This window comes from Amblyomma mixtum, chromosome 7 (genome assembly GCF_055824585.1).
Source record: "Amblyomma mixtum isolate Tamu chromosome 7, ASM5582458v1, whole genome shotgun sequence".
Taxonomy (NCBI): Eukaryota; Metazoa; Arthropoda; class Arachnida; order Ixodida; family Ixodidae; genus Amblyomma; species Amblyomma mixtum.
Genome location: NC_143018.1, coordinates 62,827,036 through 62,847,405, shown reverse-complemented (window position 1 = coordinate 62,847,405; position 20,370 = coordinate 62,827,036). Strand labels below are relative to the sequence as shown.

Below are 20,370 nucleotides of genomic sequence, written 5' to 3'. Positions count from 1 at the left end.
CGACTATAGAAGCCCTTTAGAGATGGCGGTGGGTCAGGGCGTAGTGAACCTACCCGCTTTCAATTTCTAGCAACCATTTCCGCCCTCCGTATTATTATTGGGTTTTTTTCTGGGAGGCATTTTGAACAGTGCCTGCCGACACCATCGGTCCTAGCGTACGCTGCACGCGGCATGCGCTGATTAATTGTTAAGCTTCATTACGTTAGCCTAAATATGGCGGCTTAATTAGACGGCCATGCCGTAAACTAAAGGACCAAACAAGGTTAAGGAGATCTTGCTTATCGCAATCCGACCATCAGGATTTCCGTAATGACGTCGCGGGTGAAGTCATCAGTCGAGCTGAGAAAGGGTGTGAAATTATAACGCCAACAAAAGGCTCTTTTCTCCTGAAACGAAGCGCTAAAAGCGCATGAAACGCGATGAAAGTGTTGTATAGGCACAGCCAACTCCATATTTAAGAAGAAAAAAAGAAAGGGGCGAAGCGTGAGATCGTCGTTACTTTCGCTTAAAATGAGTGAAACTCAAACCTTTGCAGTTACTGCTGCAGACACTGCCTGCGCTTTTATTTGCATTCAGGGCTACCGCGCACCACTTGAGCGCCACGACGAACTAGAAACGACTAAAATATACAAGGTGTCCCAGCTAACTTGGACCAAGATTTAAAAAAAAACCTAAGCGTTCCTCAGAACTGAAATCACGTGGATGTTGTTAGGGTTTATCTAAAGTTACAGTACCAGTTTCTCGCTCGTCCTATGTGAGTAATTAGTCGAGATAAATGAACTTTCTGAATACAGATTGAAACGTTCAGGCGTCAATAGGAAAGTTGTGGAGCTCCACAAATATTGTCCAACCCAGGCACTTCCAACGAGATAGAATCAGCGTGGCCGTTTTTATTCGGGAGAAACGAAAGCTCGCTTAGTTTAAAAAATACCACGTGACAGTGCGCTCCGTGCGCCCGAATGCGCCTAAATGCGCCGCGATTACAGCGCTCTCATCCGTGCTTTGTAGAAACCATTACTCACTTCACGCCTTTCGCGCTGCTCAAGACAGAGCTTCGCGTTGTGCTTGGTTCCAAGAAAGCGCCAGTGGGTACGGTCGGCAGTTGAAAGAAAGCGCGGCTCCCGTTTTTCACCGTAATTTACACGACTTATCAAGCTTGTTATATGCGTCTTTGCTTGTTGGGATCTTGCTCCACATGCATTCTGTTAACGTGAGAGCGCAATTACCGCCGCAGAAACGGGAACCGCGCTTTCTTTCAACTGCCGCTCGTACACACTGGCGCTTATCTTGGAACCGAGCACGATGCGAAGCTCTGTCTGGGGCAGCACGAAAGGCGCGACGCGAGTGATGCTTTTTACAAAGCACGGATGAGAGCGCTGTAATAGCAGCGCATTCAGGCGCACGGAGCGCGATGTCACGTGGTATTCTTTAAATTCCGCGAGCTCTCGTTTTCCCCGAATAAAAACGGCTACGCTCAATCTATTTCGTTGGAAGTGCCTGGGTTGGACAATATTTTTGGAGCTCCACAACTTTCTAGTTGACGCCTGAACGTTTCAGGCTATATTTAAAAAGTTAATTAATTTATCTCGACTAATTATTCAGGTAGGACGAGCGAGAAAACTGGTACTGTAACTTTAGATACACCCTAACAACATCCACGTGATTTCACTTCTGAAGAACGCTTAAGTTTTTTTAAAATCTTGGCCCAAGTTAGCTGAACACCCTGTAGAGTCGTGGCGCAGTGAAACTTCCTGAGTTTTGGCGCTCGTTCGGAGCGGAGAAAGCACCATGCCCTGGTCACCACACGAATGCACCCACTCCGTATAGCCCCCATGGATACCCATGGTCGGGCACCAAAAAGATCACATGCCCACACAAGGCACTATTCTCAGCAAGCTCCCTCTATCCTACCCACCGTATACAACGCCCTTACTTGTCAGCAAGCGAACGCGGAAGTTTTTGGTTGCGGCATACCATGACGGTGACAGTTTCTTGCACAGCTGTTTCTGTAACACTGCGACGCACAGCATGTTTCACATTGTAAACCAGAAAGGAGTGAAAGGGTTGAATTAGAAGTTAGAAAGGAGCGGAAGTTAGTCCCTTAGGGGACTAACTCTCGCACGGGACACGCCCTTGTCGACCCATTGCATGTTCGCGCCAGCTAAAAAGGAATAGAAGCGCCCATGTTTACTCCATGCAAATCTCTTAGGGGACTAACTTCCCAGTTAGACCCTGAGGGGACTAACTGGGTTGCCTCAATCATTAATGCTCAAAGAGCAGCCATTACTACTGTAGCAAAGGGACATTTGACCAATTTTAGTCTCCCAGCACAGTAACTTTTCGTCTCGAAGACTGAGTGGTGCAGTTAGTCTCATTTCGGGCATTTTTGGCTTCAGGGTGTCCGAGATCACCAGCTGCGCTGCTGTTGAGCAGTCGTCGTGAAATCATCGTCACTATTTTCAAGCAACCTATCTTAGGAAGTCCCTACAGCTAATAATAGAGAGTTCTAGCGCCACCATAAGGTAAACCCGGTAACTATCCCAAGTGCGACCGTACGGCAGATGTGCTTAAGCAGCCTGACAACAGTAGCGACGGCAACGCTTTACCGTACCCAGCAAACCAAAAACCTCTCAGAGACGTCTAGCTAGACGTCTCTGAGAGGTACTTCTGACAAAGACTGAACGAACTTTGTCAGAAGTAACCAGGCTGCATGGTTTGCTTCTTAGTCGTATATTAAAGCTGCAATGCCAGCCCTCAAACTCTAAATCTGTATGGTAAGAATAACCCGTGTTCTCACCTTCAAATAACTTTTTGTCCTTTATAGGGAAGCCGTGAGGGCTCAGTTATACGAATGAGAAGCAAACCATCGAGCCTGGTTACTTTTGACAAAGACTGTACATAGATGTAGTACATTTTTGCGCGCTCTGGCGGTGATTTCTCATTCGGAAGCGAATGGCGAAGGGCTGCAGCATACACGACGTCGCCATTAGCCATTTATCGCCCGCTGCGTAAACGCGGCGACAATGGAAGCGTGAAAGCCTAGCTTCTTTCCTCGCTAGTGTGCCCCGCTTCGAAGTGCCGATTGCGTGCGCCTCATGGAGTGAATGGCGCCGTGCCCAACCCCGCCCACAACGCACAGGACACGCCCTTGTCGACCCATTGCATGTTCGCGCCAGCTAAAAAGGAATAGAAGCGCGCATGTTTGTTCCATGCAAATCTTTGCGGCGGTCCTTTTTTATTTATTCATAAATCAGGCGGGCAGTGTAGGGTCGATGCTGCATTGAACGAAACGCTGCAGGACAGGGTTAGTTCCTGGCCGACAGCTTTGCGCGCGGAAAGCATGAACGTGTTTTGGGCTGGCGCAAGGCGAGCGTACTTGAGTGCTTTCTAAGGCGGAAGCCTTTGAGCCTGAGCTCCATGTACGCGAAAAAGTAAGCGACGCGACGAGGCGGCGCGGCGACGACGGCTGGCGTTCGCTCCGTCGCCCATCGGCAAAGCTCCATTTTGCGACAACGCGAACGCGAAATGGAGACGACGATCAGTGTTGCTGGTATAATACACCCCAACGCTGTTGGCGCCTATAACAAGAGTCACATTATTTGCAAGGATTAAAATTTTGGGCAGAAACATGCCAAATAAAATGTGTTTAGAGCTTTGTCATTGCATGTCACTTGCGCCGCCATGTTGCCTGAACGTGGGGCGTACACCTGTTTGAACCTCGCGCGCTTTCTGACGTCAAACGACGCATACTCGCTAAGCCTAGCAGCACTGTAAACTGCTGTAAACACAGAAGCAATCTGAAAATCTGGGGTGTTTTATCGCTAAAACTTTGTGGTTGAGGCAAGTTCAGACAAAGCGAAAGCTTCGTGCGCATTTAGTTTGCCGTGAACGTGGGGCACAGCGTAGCGACAACGACGAATCGGTGGTGAAGCAAGAGGCCCGGTAGTGACGTACGCTGCCGGATTAGCTGCTATTGGCTAATCGCGTATGCAACTTCCGGGCGACGAGCGAAATTTTCTGTGAGTGCAGATCCGAGTGCTAATGACTACGCTACTTCCTGCCAACACATATCTCCTTGCCTAGGACGCTGGAGAGTGTTTGCAGAAAGGCGTCGAATCAGACAGATGCCTCCCAAACGCCCTGCAGTGTCTCCGGCATTTAAGATTCACAAGCAATCGTGTGCTTAATTAAAATTTTAACCACACATCAGTGACACAAACAGCAACACCGCTCTTAAGGCTTTCGCCTCACCGCACTTTAGGTCAACAAAGTGCCCCCCTGAATTTTTGTCTTTCGAGTGAAGCAGAGATGACTTCGCTACAGGCAAAGCGCAAAAGCTCCATGCTTAAATATAATGAAATAAAAGCGCGTCACCTACTCGATACGTGAGCACCTGGGCTGGGCACGATATTCGAAAACCGATACCCTCAAAAATTGTATATCGATACTGATCGATACAAGATACCAAAACAAAACTCATTTCCGATACATATACTCAATACTGTACCATCGATACTTCGATACGACACCGCCATCGCCAATAAAGCTTGCAATATGATTTCCTAAGTTGTGAAATTTCTCCGTGGTTTGGAATTTTAGTGTATTTGATATACAGGGTGTTTTTTTTAACCGTTTACAGATTAAAAAAAAAGCGCCGATAGTATCGTGAATACCACCTTCACGGAATATATATTCGGCTCGGCGGACACAAGATAAGGATATAGCGGTCAATTTATTTCATTCATTAGCCAAATTTTGTTATTATCTTTTTAACTCTTCACTTTACGCTGCATATTGCAATCGCAAATATTGAATACTGTAAAGATTCTAAGCTAATACAATTTGCATTATGTCCCTAAGTGCAACAGATATCGAGATATTCGCGATTGAATTTTCAGTCTTTTCGGATCCGATTCGGGAACTGAACGCTCAGAGTGCGCAGGAAATCCCTCCGACGATACGAGGGACGTTCTGGAATGCTCAAGCCATAGAGTTTCTTACTATTACCTAGAGGGAAAGCTGGCAAGCCGTCTATGGGAGTTTGCATGGAGACCCCACGTGACCACTTCAGCCACCATGGGCGCTCAAAGCATCATGGGGCGGTGAGCTACTTGTTGCGGAACTGCAACTTTTGGCCAAAAAATAATAGAAAAATAAAGCTGTTTGATAACTACAAACGTCCTAACATTCAATATCTTGTCTAATGATTGCAACAACCGAGCAGAAAAGCATTTAAGTGCAAAGTTTGCCTAAAATAAGAGATGACTAGCTTTCCTATTGGCCAAGTGATGAACACTAAAAAAACTAATATTTCGTAATTAACAGGCGCACTTTTAAAAGTAAATATGTTTAAAAAAAAATGTTGTTGTTTAGATACTTTAAGAGGTTTTTTAATGGCATTTCGGAAGAGTAAAACCTTTTATTGGCGTCGTGTGTCGTCGCGTTTTCACTACTATGGCTTTTGCACACTGCGTTCGCACGAAAGTCGTCTGCGCACACACGAACTACGTTTTCGGAATGAAACGCCTTAGTACTGCCACTCTGTGTTCCCGAAAAACTACGACTGTGCCGCAACAAGTAGCTCACCGCCCCATGATGCTTTGAGCGTCCATGGCGGCTGAAGTGCAGCGCCGCCAGCTTTCCCTCTAGGTAGTAGTAAGAAACTCTATGGCTCAAGCGGACGTGTTCAAATTGGCGTGGCTTGAACTGAACGCATTCTCTTCCTCCAAAAAGCTGGAAGATGCCACCGCTTCCATCTCGGACCGCGTTAACTGTTCAGAGCCTCCTATCTCTCCTCGAACACTATATAACACGAAGCGTTTATAGCAGAAGTTTTGTAATATGCCTTTTCGGGCTACAATTACTTTCGCCTCAATTGATTTCCGCTCAGATGACGTAACAGGATAGACGTGTCAGCTGTCGTCACGAAGCCGTCACCTCCGCATTTGGAGCTCCGACTAATCGGCGCGCACCGACGCATGTCAAGCCATCTTGGCCAGAAATTTTGAATATTGGAATATTTTAAGATACTCTTATGGAAATATTAAAGGTCATGGCCCATTCCTGCGATGCGTAGCAAAATCTTCCTTTTAAAGTTTTTCCATCGTTTGCATCGAGCAGTTAAGACTGCCATAGAAAACTTACGAATATATCAATTGCCATAACGAAATCTTACAATATATGCAAAAACTGCGTTCATAGACTCTTATCCGTTTAAAAATTCTTTTGTCCAGAAATTCTGGGTATGACGGGCCCGGAAGCTGTTCCGCTGCCAACTCCTCCACCCACCCAGCTGAATGCACCCACTCTACCCACTCTCAGACGCACCCGGGCGGGTCACGTGACCACAAACGCCACATTCGGACATCCCTCACACCCCACAGGCCCACATGTTCCTCACGCTGACAATCCACTTGGGCACCAACGTCTCCGGATAATAGGTGGGCCCGGCAGTTATAGGTTAGGACATGCTAAACCGCTGACAGCGACGCAGTTAACCGCGGAGAAAGTCCCACATGCAGATATCGAAGAGAAAATCCGGCCTTACGCATATTCCGTCACAACGCTTGATAGATGCAATCCACAGAAATCTCGGGTATTTGTTTTTTCGGCCTCCTTCGTAGTGCCCCCTACCATTGCATAAGAAACAAATTCATTTGGTTCGCCGTGTTGCGAGACGGGCGTATACGTATATGCTGCCGTCAGCTCCGTTGCGATTGTTAGGATAAACGAACAATTCAAAAGACGTTTATTCGTCTTTCCGTTACAAAGGAGCACTGGGTTAACAAGAGGCCGTGTTTCTTCTTTCGTGTCCAACACCTGAGTCCGTTGTTCCTCACGCGCCGCGCCAGCGCTCGTCCTCCTCACCCTCTCCTCACATCACTCTCTCCCACGGGCGGCTCGGGTTGCTCGCCCTCCGGCGAAGGATCTCCGTCGGCGGGGATGAGCTGGCGCTCACATTCGGCCATCCTGTGCCACCGACCGCCCCGGTCGGAATCGTCCTCGCGGCCCGATTCTTCCGAACTTGTCTCGTGGAATTCCCGGTCCCAAAGCTTCAGCTTGTCAACCGCTGCAATACTGCTGTAAGCTCTTCGCCTTTGCCGCCCCGGAGGCACGTTTTCGATGCGATAGCGGTCGTTGGGAAGCTGCTCTCGGATGATATTCGGTCCTTTGTATTTTTCTTTCAGTTTCCTTGACTCCCCACTTGCTGCCGGTTCTCGCTCAACTAGTACAACATCTCCGGGATTGTATGTCGGCGCTTCCACCCGCTTCCTGTTGCATCGCTCCTGTTGCTTGCGTTGGTCTTCTCGGATATTCTCCGCCGCTGCGGCTCGCCTGGTTTCAACTTCATGGTCAAATTCCTCGGCGAGGGCGTCTTCCACGGTGTCGCCCTTGATGCCTCGCGGCCTGAAGTTGAAGAGCAGTCCGAACGGAGTAGTTTTAGTGGCCTTGTGGAGCGTATTGTTTATGCCCCACATCACCTGAGGCAACGCAGAGTCCCAGTCTTTGCCGTTTGCATCTTTCGTCAAGCTTGCCACTGCCGGGGTTATCATGCGATTATATCTTTCGACTTGCCCGTTAGCTCGCGGAGTGGCAGTAGCGTTTTTGACGTGCACGATGTTGTAAGTTTCGCACGCTGCTTTGAATTTGGCACTTGTATAAGCAGTTCCGCGGTCCGTGATCACCATAGCCGGTGGGCCAAAGATTCCTGCCACATCGTGTAGAAACTGCGCCGCTGGTGCAGCTGATGTGTTGCGGACTGCACGCAACAATACGAACTTTGTGAAAGAGTCGACGACCACAATTATGTAGGCGTTTCCGGACTTGCTTCTTACAAATGGGCCTAGGTGATCGATGTGTATTGATCGAAATGGCTTGTTGCCCTTGTCAATGCTGTGAACTTTGCCCGGTCTCTTTCCAGATGGCGTTTTGTGGAAAAGACATTCGATGCAAGAAGCTATGTATCTTCTAACGTAACGCTTCATGCTGGGAAACCAATACCTTTCCCTAAGTTTCTTCAAGGTTTTCTCCACTCCAAAATGGCCAATGTCATCATGACATGTCCTGACGATTCTCCAGCGAGTCTGGTTCGGAACTACCCACAGCAGTCCTTCGTTAGAGTCGGTTTCTTGGTTCTTCTTGAATACTATGCCGTTACGCAACCGGTATTCGTTTTTGACGCGCCTGTCTTCTTTGGATAGGTCTTCTTTTTTTTCTAGCCTTTCCTTCAAAGCTTGAACTTTTGGATCATTCAGCTGGGCAACAGTTAGCACGTCTTCTGACGCTATGCATGTTGCAAGGACGTGAAGGCCAGGAACGATATCCGTCTCTTCTGGGGGGTCGTATGCAGAGCGGCTTAGTGCATCAACATGAGCCATTGCCGCCCCCTTACGATATTCCATGTCGAAGGTGAACTCTTGCAGTCGCAGCCACCATCTGCCAATACGGGGAAGCAGATTCCTATTGCTCATCGTTGCCCGTACTGCGTTGCAGTCAGTGACCACCTTGAAGTTCATCCCGATTAGGTACACTCGAAACTTTTCTAACGCCCAAACAACCGCAAGCGCTTCTAGTTCGTATGAGTGGTATCTCTCTTCGTAGTCAGTTGTCCGCCGGCTTGCGTAGATGACAGGATGAAGCTGCCCATCTGCTTGTTCTTGCAGAAGTATTGCTCCTAGGCCGTCTTTGCTGGCATCCGTGTGCACCTCTGTTCTTGCGTCGAACGCGAAATGCGCCAAAACTGGCCTTTCAGTCAACTTCATCTTCAGTTCAGTGAACGCGGCTTCGTGCACTGAAGTCCACTTCCAAACTGCGTCCTTAGACGTCAGTCGCGTTAGAGGTTTAGCGATGCTGGCGAACCCTTTTACAAATCTGCGAAAATAGCTTGCCAGACCCAAAAACTGACGCACCTGGTGTACATTCGTTGGTTCGGGAAAGGCAGCGACGCTCTGGATCTTTAAACTTCCGGGTCGCACTCCTCTGGCAGAAATGTCGTAGCCAAGGTAATCGACTTTCTCGAAGAAGAAACGGCACTTGCTTAATCGCAGCGTTAATCCCGCTCCGCGGAGGACATCCAAAAGCATTCTCAGGTGGTCAAGCCCCTCTTCCACGGTCGTTGTGGGCAGCAGGATGTCATCCATGTAGGCGAGAGCCACTGTGTACCGTAGGGGACCCAGTACAGCGTTGATCATTCTCTGGAACACTGCCGGTGCGTTGGCCAAGCCAAATGGCATTCGAACGAATTCATAATGGCCGTCTGGAGTAACGAACGCAGTCCTGTGTCTCGATTCCTCGGTCATAGGAATTTGATAGAAGCCTGACGCAAGATCTAGGCTCGTGAAGAAGCATTTCCCTCTCAAACGGTCCAGTTGATCCTCAATTAAAGGCAGTGGATACCGGTCCTTTTTTGTGACACGGTTGAGAGCACGGTAGTCCACGCAAATTCGTTGCTCCCCTGTCTTTTTTCGCACCAGTAGGATAGGACTTGCATAATCCGGTTTGGAGTCGACAACAATGCCAGCTTGCTTTAGTTCTTCAATCATTTCTTTTGTGTGTGCCCGTTCGGCGTAAGAGAGTCGGTAGGGACGAAATTTCACTGGCTCCAGCGTTGTTAGCTCGATGCTCATTTCAGCGGCATTTGTGCAGTCAATCTCTGAAACGGTGGTTGCGAAGCAGTCCCGATACTCAAAAATAAGCTGTTCGAGCTTTGCACGTTCCTCAGGAGCAACACCAGGACCTACTCGAACCTCTTCGCTCGGTATCATTAAGGGCTGGAAAATGCTGGTGTCCGACTCACCCTCTCGTGGCGATGCATCGTCTGGGTAGCAAATTTCCGCTCGTGCGACTCGTTCGTTCGCTTTGATGGTCAGTTCATGATTGGAAATGTTCATTATAGGGACTATTGTTTCGTTGGTCCCGTCAACGCTGAGGACACACCGTGGTATGCAATGCTCTCGACCTTCTTGGCACCTGAGCTGCATGTCCACGAAGACATCTGATCGTGGTGCGCTACCAGTGGCGTAGAGCTTAACGAAACCCACGTATTTTTGGGGCACAACCGTTGTTTCCTTCGCCCGTAGGCACACAGGTCGTTCTGGGAGCTCTGGAATTTCAATGGACTGAAGCGTGTCGTCTCTATTGTCCTCGTTCCTGTGCTCCTCAAAAATCCGCACTGTGTTCTTCCGCCTCACAATCGTGATGTGTGGTTGCTCGGTGAAAGGTTGGCCCACAAGTAGGGGTATGGACTGTGACGCGTCCGGCACGACCAGCACGGGAACGTCCGCTGTAGCTTGGTCGACCGTGAGGGTGATGTTCGTTTCCCCACACGGTGTCACATGTCCGGACCCGTAGCCCCCAATAGTGAACGGCTTTGTGAACTTCGTGTAAGCGACTCCGATTCGGTTGGCATCCTCCTTCCGCAGAGTTACGCATTGGCTACCGAGATCGACGTATGCTCGTATGTCGCAGCCGTTCGCTTTCGCCATCATAAAGTACTTTTCGTTCGCCTCTTCAGCGGCTCGGAGGTCAAACCCCAACGCGTTCTGAGCGACGCGCGCTCCTCTCTCCGTGTTTGCCCTGCAGTCTTTTTCTCCGTGGCCCACTCGTCCGCAAGCGTTGCATCTCGCCTTTCGCTGTGGGGCCGGGCAATTGAGGGACACGTGACCGTACTCGCTGCAGTTGAAGCAGAGGGGCTCTCCTCTTTCATTCCATGGCGGCTTCCTCCTCGCCTTCGGAGAAAGGTTCTTGTGGTCGGTAGTGTTCAAGGCCGACGCCATTGCTTCGCTTTTGTTGCCATGGGCGTTGACATATGCGGGGAAACGAGAGTAGTTCGGGGGACCACTTGATTTTGAACTTTTGGAGGCAGTGTTTCCCAATCTTTCATCGAGGCGTTTCAGGCAGTGAAGAAGGTCTTCCGGCGACTCGCACGTGCGTACGCTCACTGCTCTAATCACGTCGTCATCGTATAGCCCCGTGATGAGGTATTCAATGCATGCTTCATCTGTGAGGTTGCAACGGCGAGCTTTAGAGAGCTTGTCGTAGTAATAACACTCGATGGGCTCACCGCGCTTTTGTCGTCGCTCCTGCATTTCCCGATGGAGTCGTTGGAATCCCGCTGTCGTGGGGAAGGCGCGCTTAATTTCTTCTTTCCATTCCGGCCATGTTTTGTCGACGGAAGAGAGGGAGTCATACCATGTCTTCGCAGGCCCTTTCAACCTCGAGAGTGCGTTGCCAGATGTCAGCCGGTCGGACCAATGGTAGACTTGTGCCAAATCGTCCACGCGTCTTATCCACGCGTCTACTGTCGGAGAGCTGGATGATACCGGATCAAACGATGACACTAACCGAGCTGTCTCTCCCGCGCCGATGATGGGTGTGGCCGCTGCTTGCTGCGTCTGAAGCAAGGCAATTCCGTTGATGGCTTCTCTCACTGCTGCCTGAACGCTGGCCTGCAGGATTTCCGCCACGTTGATCGTTGACTGAGGTATTGGAGGTAAGCTTCCACTTGTCACCACGTTGTCGGATCCGCCTTGGCTTGAGTCGTCGGCGTCGTCGTTCCCGCCATCGTTGCTCGGTCGTCCGCCATCTTCGTTTGCCATATCCGTTGAAGATGCTCCGGTGCGGGTGACAGGCATGGTGGGGCTTGCCGGTTAACTTCGTAAGTTCGGGCGAACGTTGACTGTATCCCACTTCTGAATTGTTAGGATAAACGAACAATTCAAAAGACGTTTATTCGTCTTTCCGTTACAAAGGAGCACTGGGTTAACAAGAGGCCGTGTTTCTTCTTTCGTGTCCAACACCTGAGTCCGTTGTTCCTCACGCGCCGCGCCAGCGCTCGTCCTCCTCACCCTCTCCTCACATCACTCTCTCCCACGGGCGGCTCGGGTTGCTCGCCCTCCGGCGAAGGATCTCCGTCGGCGGGGATGAGCTGGCGCTCACACGATGAATCCGCTCAAAAGTTGAATCTATGTACACCTGCTTCCCGTTAGTCGTACGATTTAGAAAGGGTGGTAACTCATACGGCATAAGGCCTTGAAGAAAAAGCGGCCGGACACAATCCCCAAGGGCGTCCTGTTCCTGCAGTGCAATGCGCTACTGCGCATGCACAACTGGCGAGCGTGGCGGCGGCACTTTCACCCGCGCAGCGACGGCGGCGGTGCGCCAGCTGTGCGCCGTGTGACGTCACTGTTACTCGCGCATGCGCAGTGTGGCCTTTCGTCAGCTCCGCCAAATGTCTCGGCGACTCGCGTAGTGTTGCTTTCGCAACAATATTAAGAAACGCCAGCTTCGCTCCCACCACGAAAATGTATTTTGTGTGTGTGTGTGTGGGGGGGGGGGGGGGGGGGGGCGCTATAAATTTGCCGCTTCCTTTGGAAACGGACATAGAGGACCGGTTAGTGACGCTTGCATTAGGCCCCTCGCTGGTAAGCGAGTATGTGAAGCCATCACTGCTCCACTTTGTTCATTGCATTCATTTTATTTTCATGAAGAGCCGTGCCACAAAGCTATGCGGCGACCGTACGCGGTGACAACCCCGGGCGCAGCGGTATGCAGCGACCTCTTTCACCTCCTCACCCTTTATCGTTTTCTGAACATTCCAAGACCCTTTCAGCGACCACTAAGCGGGGAACAGAGTAGCGCGTGAGCGTCAGTGACCTCATAATTTTTATATGCAGTGATCTTCCAGCTGTATTAGGATCGGCAGACAATGGAAACAAGAAAAAGGTAATGTATACAGATAAAACAGCTGTGATATAAAAAGGTAAGGTGCGACCAATACGAATAGTGTAGCTTTTCTGCCGGATCGAATATGAATAGTGCTGCTAAAAAACCGAATCTAATACTAATCGAATTCTGATAGTATGGAATCGAATATATTTTCCAAGATACGCTACTTATGCGAATATTCGTACAAAACGAATAATCGTGCGACACAGCGAAGCGCTAGCAGTGGCGCTGCGTTATGGCGCTATAACTTATAAAGTTATAGCTGTAGTCATCATAAGACGAAACGATGATCTCCAAAAGGTATGCGTGAAGCCAGTATATCATTTATACGACCTTCACGTTGTACTCCAAGAAAAATTACCTTTGGCTACTGATGACGGCAGCGATCCACGTATGACCTCCTCCATGGACTCCGAGATCGGGTATCGGAGCATGGTTTCATGGTTTGCTGAGTCTGCCTGAGACCTACCATGTAAGTAGGCCAATCTTGGAGGCTATGTATCAGCATTACGAACGCTGTGGGCCGAATGTACCACGTTGCGGCCCTTAACGCAGTCCGATCGCGGCAGCATACTATGCGGCATCGCAGAGGGCCCTTTGAAACTTCACTCGTACTTCGCGGAAATTATTCGAAAAGCACCTGCAAACTAAACAATATTCGATAGGTTTCGAATAATTTTGAGTAGGCACTATTTCATTAGTTTAGAGAAACGAATAGAAAGATATTCGATTTGCTGTTCTAAAGTTTAGAGTATTCGCGCACTCCTATAATTATGACCTTTATACATAGATGACAGAGGAAGCAGGGGAAGGGAGGGGGGGATGAAAGCATTTTTTTTTTTTTCACAAGGTGTTGCAGCTTACGCAACTTTCGTGACAGTGGAATGACAGTTCTACAGGAAAATTCGAGCCTTTCTGCTAAAATAGGGGACAAATCTGGAGGGTTTTCGAAAGGGCGATGCTCTGTCACGCCAGTTTTAATTAGGTTAGGAACAAGAGTTGGGCACAAATACGAGGTCTGTTAGAAAAGTATCCGACCTTTGGCCGAATAAAAAAAAACTGGCATAACTGGAGCGTTAGAAACCTAATAACCTTCAAAGTAGTCTCCTTGGGGCTCCATATACATCTGCCAGCGGTGCTGCCATTGTTGGAAGTATTCCGAAAAGACCCTTTTCGGAATGGAATTTAGCTCTGCTGTCGTTGCAGCCATAATGTCCTTTCTTTTCTGAAATCGCGCTCCTTTCAATGACCTCTTGATTTTAGGAAACAGCCAGAAGTCGTAGGGGGACATATCAGGAGAGTAAGGAGCCTGTTGAACTACAGGAGTCTGGTTTTTCGCCAGAAAAGTCTGAATCAAATGCGAGGAATGTGCAGGAGCAATGCCGCGAGGGATGCGCCAATTTCTTGTTGACCTTAATTCCGGTCTCTTGCGCCGCACAGCACCACGTGGGCGATGGAGGACATCCCTGTAGTACTGTTTAGTCATTCTTTGACCCTGTGGGGTGCGTACTCGTGGTGTGCCACACAGAGGGAGTCAAAAAAGCAGTCAGCATCACTTTGACATTGCTGCGCACTTTCCGGGCCTTCTTTGGTCTTGGTGACGTGGAATGCGTCCTCTGTGACGACTGGGATTTGGTTTCCGGGTCGTACCCGTACACCCAAGACTCGTCACTATAGTGATTACGGCGTCGGTGAAGTAAGGGTAACTGTTTGTGGAATCCAGCATCTCCTGTGAGACTTCAACACGAAGCTGCTTTTTCTCCACCGTCAGCAGCTTCGGCACGAATTTCGCCGCAACTCTCTCCATGGCCAAATCTTCGGTGATAATGGAATGTGCAGAAAAATTGCTGATGTCCACCTCTTCCGCAATTTCTCGGATAGTCACACAACAGTCCCGCATCACCACAGCGTTCACTTCGGCAATTACCTGGTCATTTCGGCATGTTGATGGCCGGCCGGAGCGTGGCTCTCTCTCCACGGATGTGCGGCCGTCTTTAAACCAGTTGCACCGCTGCTTAATCTGTGTGCTGCTCATAGCATCATCACCGAAAGCCGTCTGAACATTTCGAATAATTTCCACTTGGCTGTCGCCAAGTTTCTTGCAAAATTTGATGTAGTAGCGCTGCTCCTCTCGCTCCGCCATTTTCCTTGCAACAAAAAACCGACGAGAGCACTGCGCACTCCCTCTCTCAAACGCTGCTTCCCAGCGGCTATCGGCAGGCGGGAAAAAATTCGTGCATGCGCACGAGGGTTCAAGGTCGGCTGCTGTACGCGCGCTTGTTTCATATCCCTCAGGTGTTCGCAAAAAAAAATAAAGTCGGATACTTTTCTAACAGACCTCGTATGTGCGTAGAACAATATGCGTATACCAATCTCGTGAGCAGTTACCGTGAAAAGAAGAAATGAACCAAATGCGCGGGGGAAGTCCTTAGTAGGAGACGCACAGGGTAATCAGGCCACTTAATAATTTTTCTCTAAGCCAGTTAGCCCCCGTTGGTCAGGTTTTCATAACTACTGTACCCAAGCCGATGACCACCAGTTATCACCGCATAAACCGCGCCTGCTTATTGAAGAGCCACGATCGTTTTTGCGTCACCGCGTATGTTAAATTGGTGTTGCCATATTGAGTGAACGTATGTCACACAGACCCCATGTTTTCAGAGACATTACATGATAATTATAATAGATATATAGTACGTGCTTCATCTACAGGTGGTAAACGATGAAAATACACGCTTGCTTCGTTTTCTCGTGTTCTTTGAAAACGTCCGAATGTCTGAATACTAAAGGTGAAGAATAACTGTCACAAAATGATGAGTTCCAAAATAATAATTAGTCTTCAAAAAAAAAAAAAAAGGCCCGTGAAAAAAAGTTGCGTTCTATTAGAGTCCCTATTGAAGGAGAGTTCCATCCTTGCAAAATGGTATGTGTATGGTTTTGACACAAATATTTTTTTCTGAGCATTGATTAAGACTGCGAACTCAGAAAACAAAGTATCTCTGTAGGCCCATTACTTCGCCACTGCATTCCAATAAGTCTGAAATTAACAACAACGGACGCGTTATGTGCCAGTGCACATAGCTCCAGGTGGTTGTAAATAATCCGATATCCTACGGACAGCTTAGGGACGTTAAAAACTCACATCCCAAAACCATACCAAGCCATACTGAGGAAATCGCGCTAAGTGGTACAGAAAGACGTGAACACAGACGGACGAAGTATGAAACATCAACTAGCCCCCGCTCTCACCTTGTTGACCATACCATACCATACCATACCATACCATACCATACCATACCATACCATACCATACCATACCATACCATACCATACCATACCATACCATACCATACCATACCATATACTCATATACCCACATATACAGCAAGGTCGATTATTACAAAATGGCCTATCTCCGCTCCAGAACTGCAAACGTATGGTTTGGTATGGGTGATTTTCGATGCAAATAATCATTTCTTTCGTTGATTTCGCCTCGAATTTCTTTTTTTTTTTGGTTTCAAACTATAACAGTCCGCATATTTAGTATGAACGCGCACATCCCATTTACATGCAGCACAAGATCCCGAAAATGCACTTACTTTGTGATTTGTTTTCAACAAGAGACGTTCACTGGGCGAATCCATTTCCTTGCTGCAGTAAACAAAAATAAAAATAAAAGAAGAAAGAACACCAAACTTCAGGCAGTGTACCGTCAAAGGCACCCGAACACAGAGTACACCTTCAAAGGTCTAGCTATATATAGCGAGCAAATCGAGTAGTTACGTAATAAGGATACATAATGTTTCTATTCATCCACGACCAGCAGATATAACTGTCTTCCACGGATTAATTGTGCTAAATGAGCGGTTTCGACCGCGACCGTCAACCGCACGACGCACAACCACCACGAAAACGCGACTGGAGTGGCACGGTGCTCCCCCGCAGCATTCACTATATCCGCAGTGAAGCCAACCTTCAAATATTCAGGAGCAGCCCGATCTCACGCTATGTGGACGGCCTTGTCGTGCCCGCGCATTGGGAGAGAGCACTCCTTGTATACCAAGGCCGGAGTGGTATTGACATTTAGACTGCGGCACGGAAATACATCTCCCGCCTACGCAATATCAACAGGCGATCGAAACCTGCAAACACACGCAGCGGTTTCCCCTTCTATTAAGCAGCGCTTGAAGCGTCAAACGAGCTTCACCTCTAAGCGAACCCTCCCACTATACATTTCTTTCTAGCCGGGGTAAAGCTGGCTTCTCCTGCGAACATATATGACATGTTGACGAGTCCACCGCTCTTACCTCGGCGGTTGCCTAAGACTTCCGCTGGAACCGCGCCGATCTGGCGACTTCGAGAGCAGTCATGTCGTGGCCGCACGCCACTCTACGGCGGCTGATGAGAGTAGAAGCACACAAAAACGCTCGGGGGGCAGATTAAGCTCCCAGGGCGCTCGCAGCGGCAAAGAAGCGAACGCCAGGCCGCGTAGCCCGCTGCGTCTGCGGTTTTGTAGCCTTTTGACATTTTGCGCCTTCGCGGCGCCCCCGGCTCTCCTCCATAGTTAATTAACGGGAGTCCATTAGCATATTAAAGCCACGCGAAGCCGCTTTGCACGCCTGTTTTTTTCGTTTATTAATTTTCATCCCTGAACGTTGCCGATAGCCACCCTTAGTAAGCGCGAAAAACGACGCAGTTTCCCAGCCTCGGCGAAACCATTTTCTTCTCTTGCTTGTTGTGTTGGATGAGGAGCCTGTTTCTTGTTATCACCGGGGAGATAGTGAAGAGAGAACACAACAAAAAACAAGAACGGCCGGTCAAAACTGCCAGTTTCGGTTTCGCAGTTTTGCTTGCCCAGCTGCAGTCGTCTTGCTCGTCGGGCAACAAAGAGCAAGCCGCATCGCACCGACGCTCCAGATATTCGTCCGCTTTGGTGCTGTGATACACGCCGAGAAATCTATAAAACGTGCAACCGTTAAAGAAACGGTAGGTGTATGTTTAAAAATGTTTATAAGTACTTTATTATTTGATGTTCTGTCATGATGAGGCGCCCTAAACGCTCTTACAGATTGAACTACTTTACGGCGCCATGTTGTCGCGGAAGAAGACGCCCGTACGGCCTCGGGCGCAGCGACCAACCAGCGCCTGGTTGGCCTCGCCTAGCCGGACGTCGGTCCGTGTTCCGTGCAGCCCCGCTGGTCGTTGCGTTGTCCGTGTCGGGGGAAGTTTGCCCTCGGTTGTGTGGCGGTTCATGGGTGCGTGCGTGTGTGTGCATCGTGTCGTGAGCGGAGTTGTCCGCCGTGCCAGGCCTTCCCAACAATGGGCGACGGTGTAGGCCCGTCGTCGCCTACGAGCAGCGCGGCGGGCGCCGCTTCGGTGTCGTCGCGTTGAAGGCGGGCGAGCGAAGAAAGAAGGGCCGCTCCGTTTTTTTGTTCGTCTGCTAAAAGAGGGGTGGGACGCCATCATGGGGAGCTGCTTCAGCCGATCGGCGGGCTCCAAGTCGGCTCCCAAGAAGGAGTCCGTGCAGGCGCCCGTCGACAGAGGGGACGTCGCCTCGATCAATATCGGCCCGGTGACCACCCACGAACCTGTGTCGGGCCGGGCCGTGCACCACATCGAGCTGTCGGGCGGAGGCGTCGGCGGCATCGTCGGTCGCAATGGTCCCACGGTGCCCATCGCCGTTCAGCCGGACGTCGAGACGTCGGCGGGGCCCGGATCGGGCGCAAAAATATTCGTCGCCCTCTACGATTACGACGCGCGCACCGACGAGGACCTCAGCTTCAAGAAGGGCGAGCACCTGGAGATCCTCAACGACACCCAGGGAGACTGGTGGTTCGCCCGATCCAAGTCGACCAAGCAGGAAGGCTACATTCCGTCCAACTATGTGGCCAAGCTAAAGTCCATCGAAGCCGAACCGTGAGTCGAGAACTTTTCTGCCTATTTCGTTCGCCGTTGATTATTATTTCTGCTCTTTTTGTTCGTTGGTTTTCGTTGTTGTTTCCGTTTCGGGGCAGCCCTACATTTCACGGAAACTTGCTCAGCCTCCCTCCTCCCCTTTGCAAAAACAAAACCCTTCGCCGCTCCGTCTCCATTTCGCTTGTTTCTTTTATTTCCGTCGAGCCGCTTGCCTTACCACAATCGCTGCCGACTTCCGATATATCTGTGTGTGTGTCTGCGCGTGTATGCTTGCTGGAGAGGCGAAGGCAGCAGCGCATTATCTCCTGCTCTGTTCGGTTGCCTGCGTTCGTTTCGAGGTCGTACGCCCGGCCGAGTTTGTGCATTGCCGTCGCCTGCCTCCTTGCCACCTTCCCGCCTTCTTTGTGATTTCTTCCGACGCGGTTTTGTGTTTTATCGCACTGCGCTTCGCTCCCCGCAACAATCGTAGCCCGCAAAAAAAAACAAAACAAAAAAAAAAACAACGCAGCAGCTACGGTAGCGAGCATCTCGGGAGCCTCTTCTGCGAGTGTCTTCGGGTCAGCGGTTACGGCATTTGGGATGCCCGGAATCCGCAACCTTTTCCTCCGTTCTTCGCCAGCTGACGGTTCTTTTTTCTCTTCTTTAGCGCCGTTCCACGCACACGTCGCGTTATGTCACCCGCCTCGGCGAGTGAGTTCTTTGGGAAGCATTCGCGTATCTTTTTTTTTTTTTGTTTCCCTACCCCTGGCGCGGCGGTGTTGATTGCGTCAGGGCCGGGCGCCAAATATCGCGGGCTTTGACCCACACCGCGCCAACCTTCTTCTATGCCTCTGCCTTCGCCGCGGGTAGTACCGTTACCCCGTTTTAGTGCTTCGTTTTCCCGTCCCTTCCACGACCACCGTTTTTCCTCGTGGTCGGCTTCTTCTTCGAGGAAAAAAACAAACAAAAAAAAGCGGGTCGACTGCATCTCAGCTGTCGCCAGCGTGCCAGACGGAGTGAAAACAAAAGTTGTCGATTCGGCCATAGATTTAGGAGAGCCCTTTTCGGCGAGTCTGCCATTCTTCATTCCCACGAAGCAGGCCAGAAACAGGTTTTCGAACAGAGAGACGGACGAAACTTATCAGACAGTCCTTTTTGTCTGTAGCCGCCGACAGTTCTGAGAGCCGGTCGACATTGTCGTATGGGCTTTTCATTTGAGCGAATCGTCTGATAAGCCTAGTGAGCGGCACTTAAAAAACGTTGCTGTTCGTAGCGTTGCTATTTAGTGACGTAAAGCGAGCAACCGGGTAAGAAAACAAGGAAGTATTTCTCGCCGTTTTGTGTAGGCATCTCATCTTTTCGCGCCAGCTCGATCTGTTTACACGCACGTGTTTACACGCACGTGTTTACACGCAAGTGTTTACACCCACTCGTGTAAACACTTCTGTCGTCCTCAAGCTTTCGAAAAGGCGCGGACATTAAAACGTTGGACGTGTCTTGGCCTTAAAAAGAAACAAATAAGGTTCCCAGTTAATGTTGAGCGCAGTGCTGAAGATGCAGAAACATGCTGTCTTTTATGCGCCCTATGGTCGAACTTAACTTTCTTGATGTAAAAAAAAGAGAAAAATGTTATCGCGGACCGGCTTTTGACCTCCGCTCCCTTGTACCCTCTTGCCTCCAATCGGAAATGGATGCCGGATTTGAGACGACTGGGCGTTTTGCCCCGACATCTCATGCGGCGGGGCTCAC

At 49.7% G+C, this 20,370-nt stretch overlaps 2 protein-coding genes across 5 annotated transcripts in view; one reads left to right on the top strand and one right to left on the bottom strand.

The window, feature by feature from the left end:
* LOC149336284 (uncharacterized) overlaps positions 1-17,131 on the bottom strand; it is a 31,719-nt gene extending 14,588 nt beyond the window's left edge. The window contains exons 1-2 of the mRNA XM_089552804.1: positions 17,034-17,131; positions 16,326-16,377 (exon numbers count right to left, since the gene is read on the bottom strand). Of these exons, the coding sequence (XP_089408930.1) occupies positions 16,326-16,370 (45 nt within the window). The 5' untranslated portion in view covers positions 16,371-16,377; positions 17,034-17,131. The remainder of the gene's footprint in view (positions 1-16,325; positions 16,378-17,033) is intronic.
* Positions 17,132-17,862: 731 nt separating this feature from the next.
* The window catches only part of Src42A (Tyrosine-protein kinase Src42A), an 81,035-nt gene continuing 78,527 nt past the window's right edge, over positions 17,863-20,370 (top strand). For all 4 annotated transcript variants that reach the window (XM_089552802.1, XM_089552801.1, XM_089552800.1 and 1 more), the window contains exon 1: positions 17,863-18,642. In XM_089552802.1, coding sequence (XP_089408928.1) covers positions 18,191-18,642 — 452 coding nt within the window. In that variant the 5' untranslated portion in view covers positions 17,863-18,190. The remainder of the gene's footprint in view (positions 18,643-20,370) is intronic.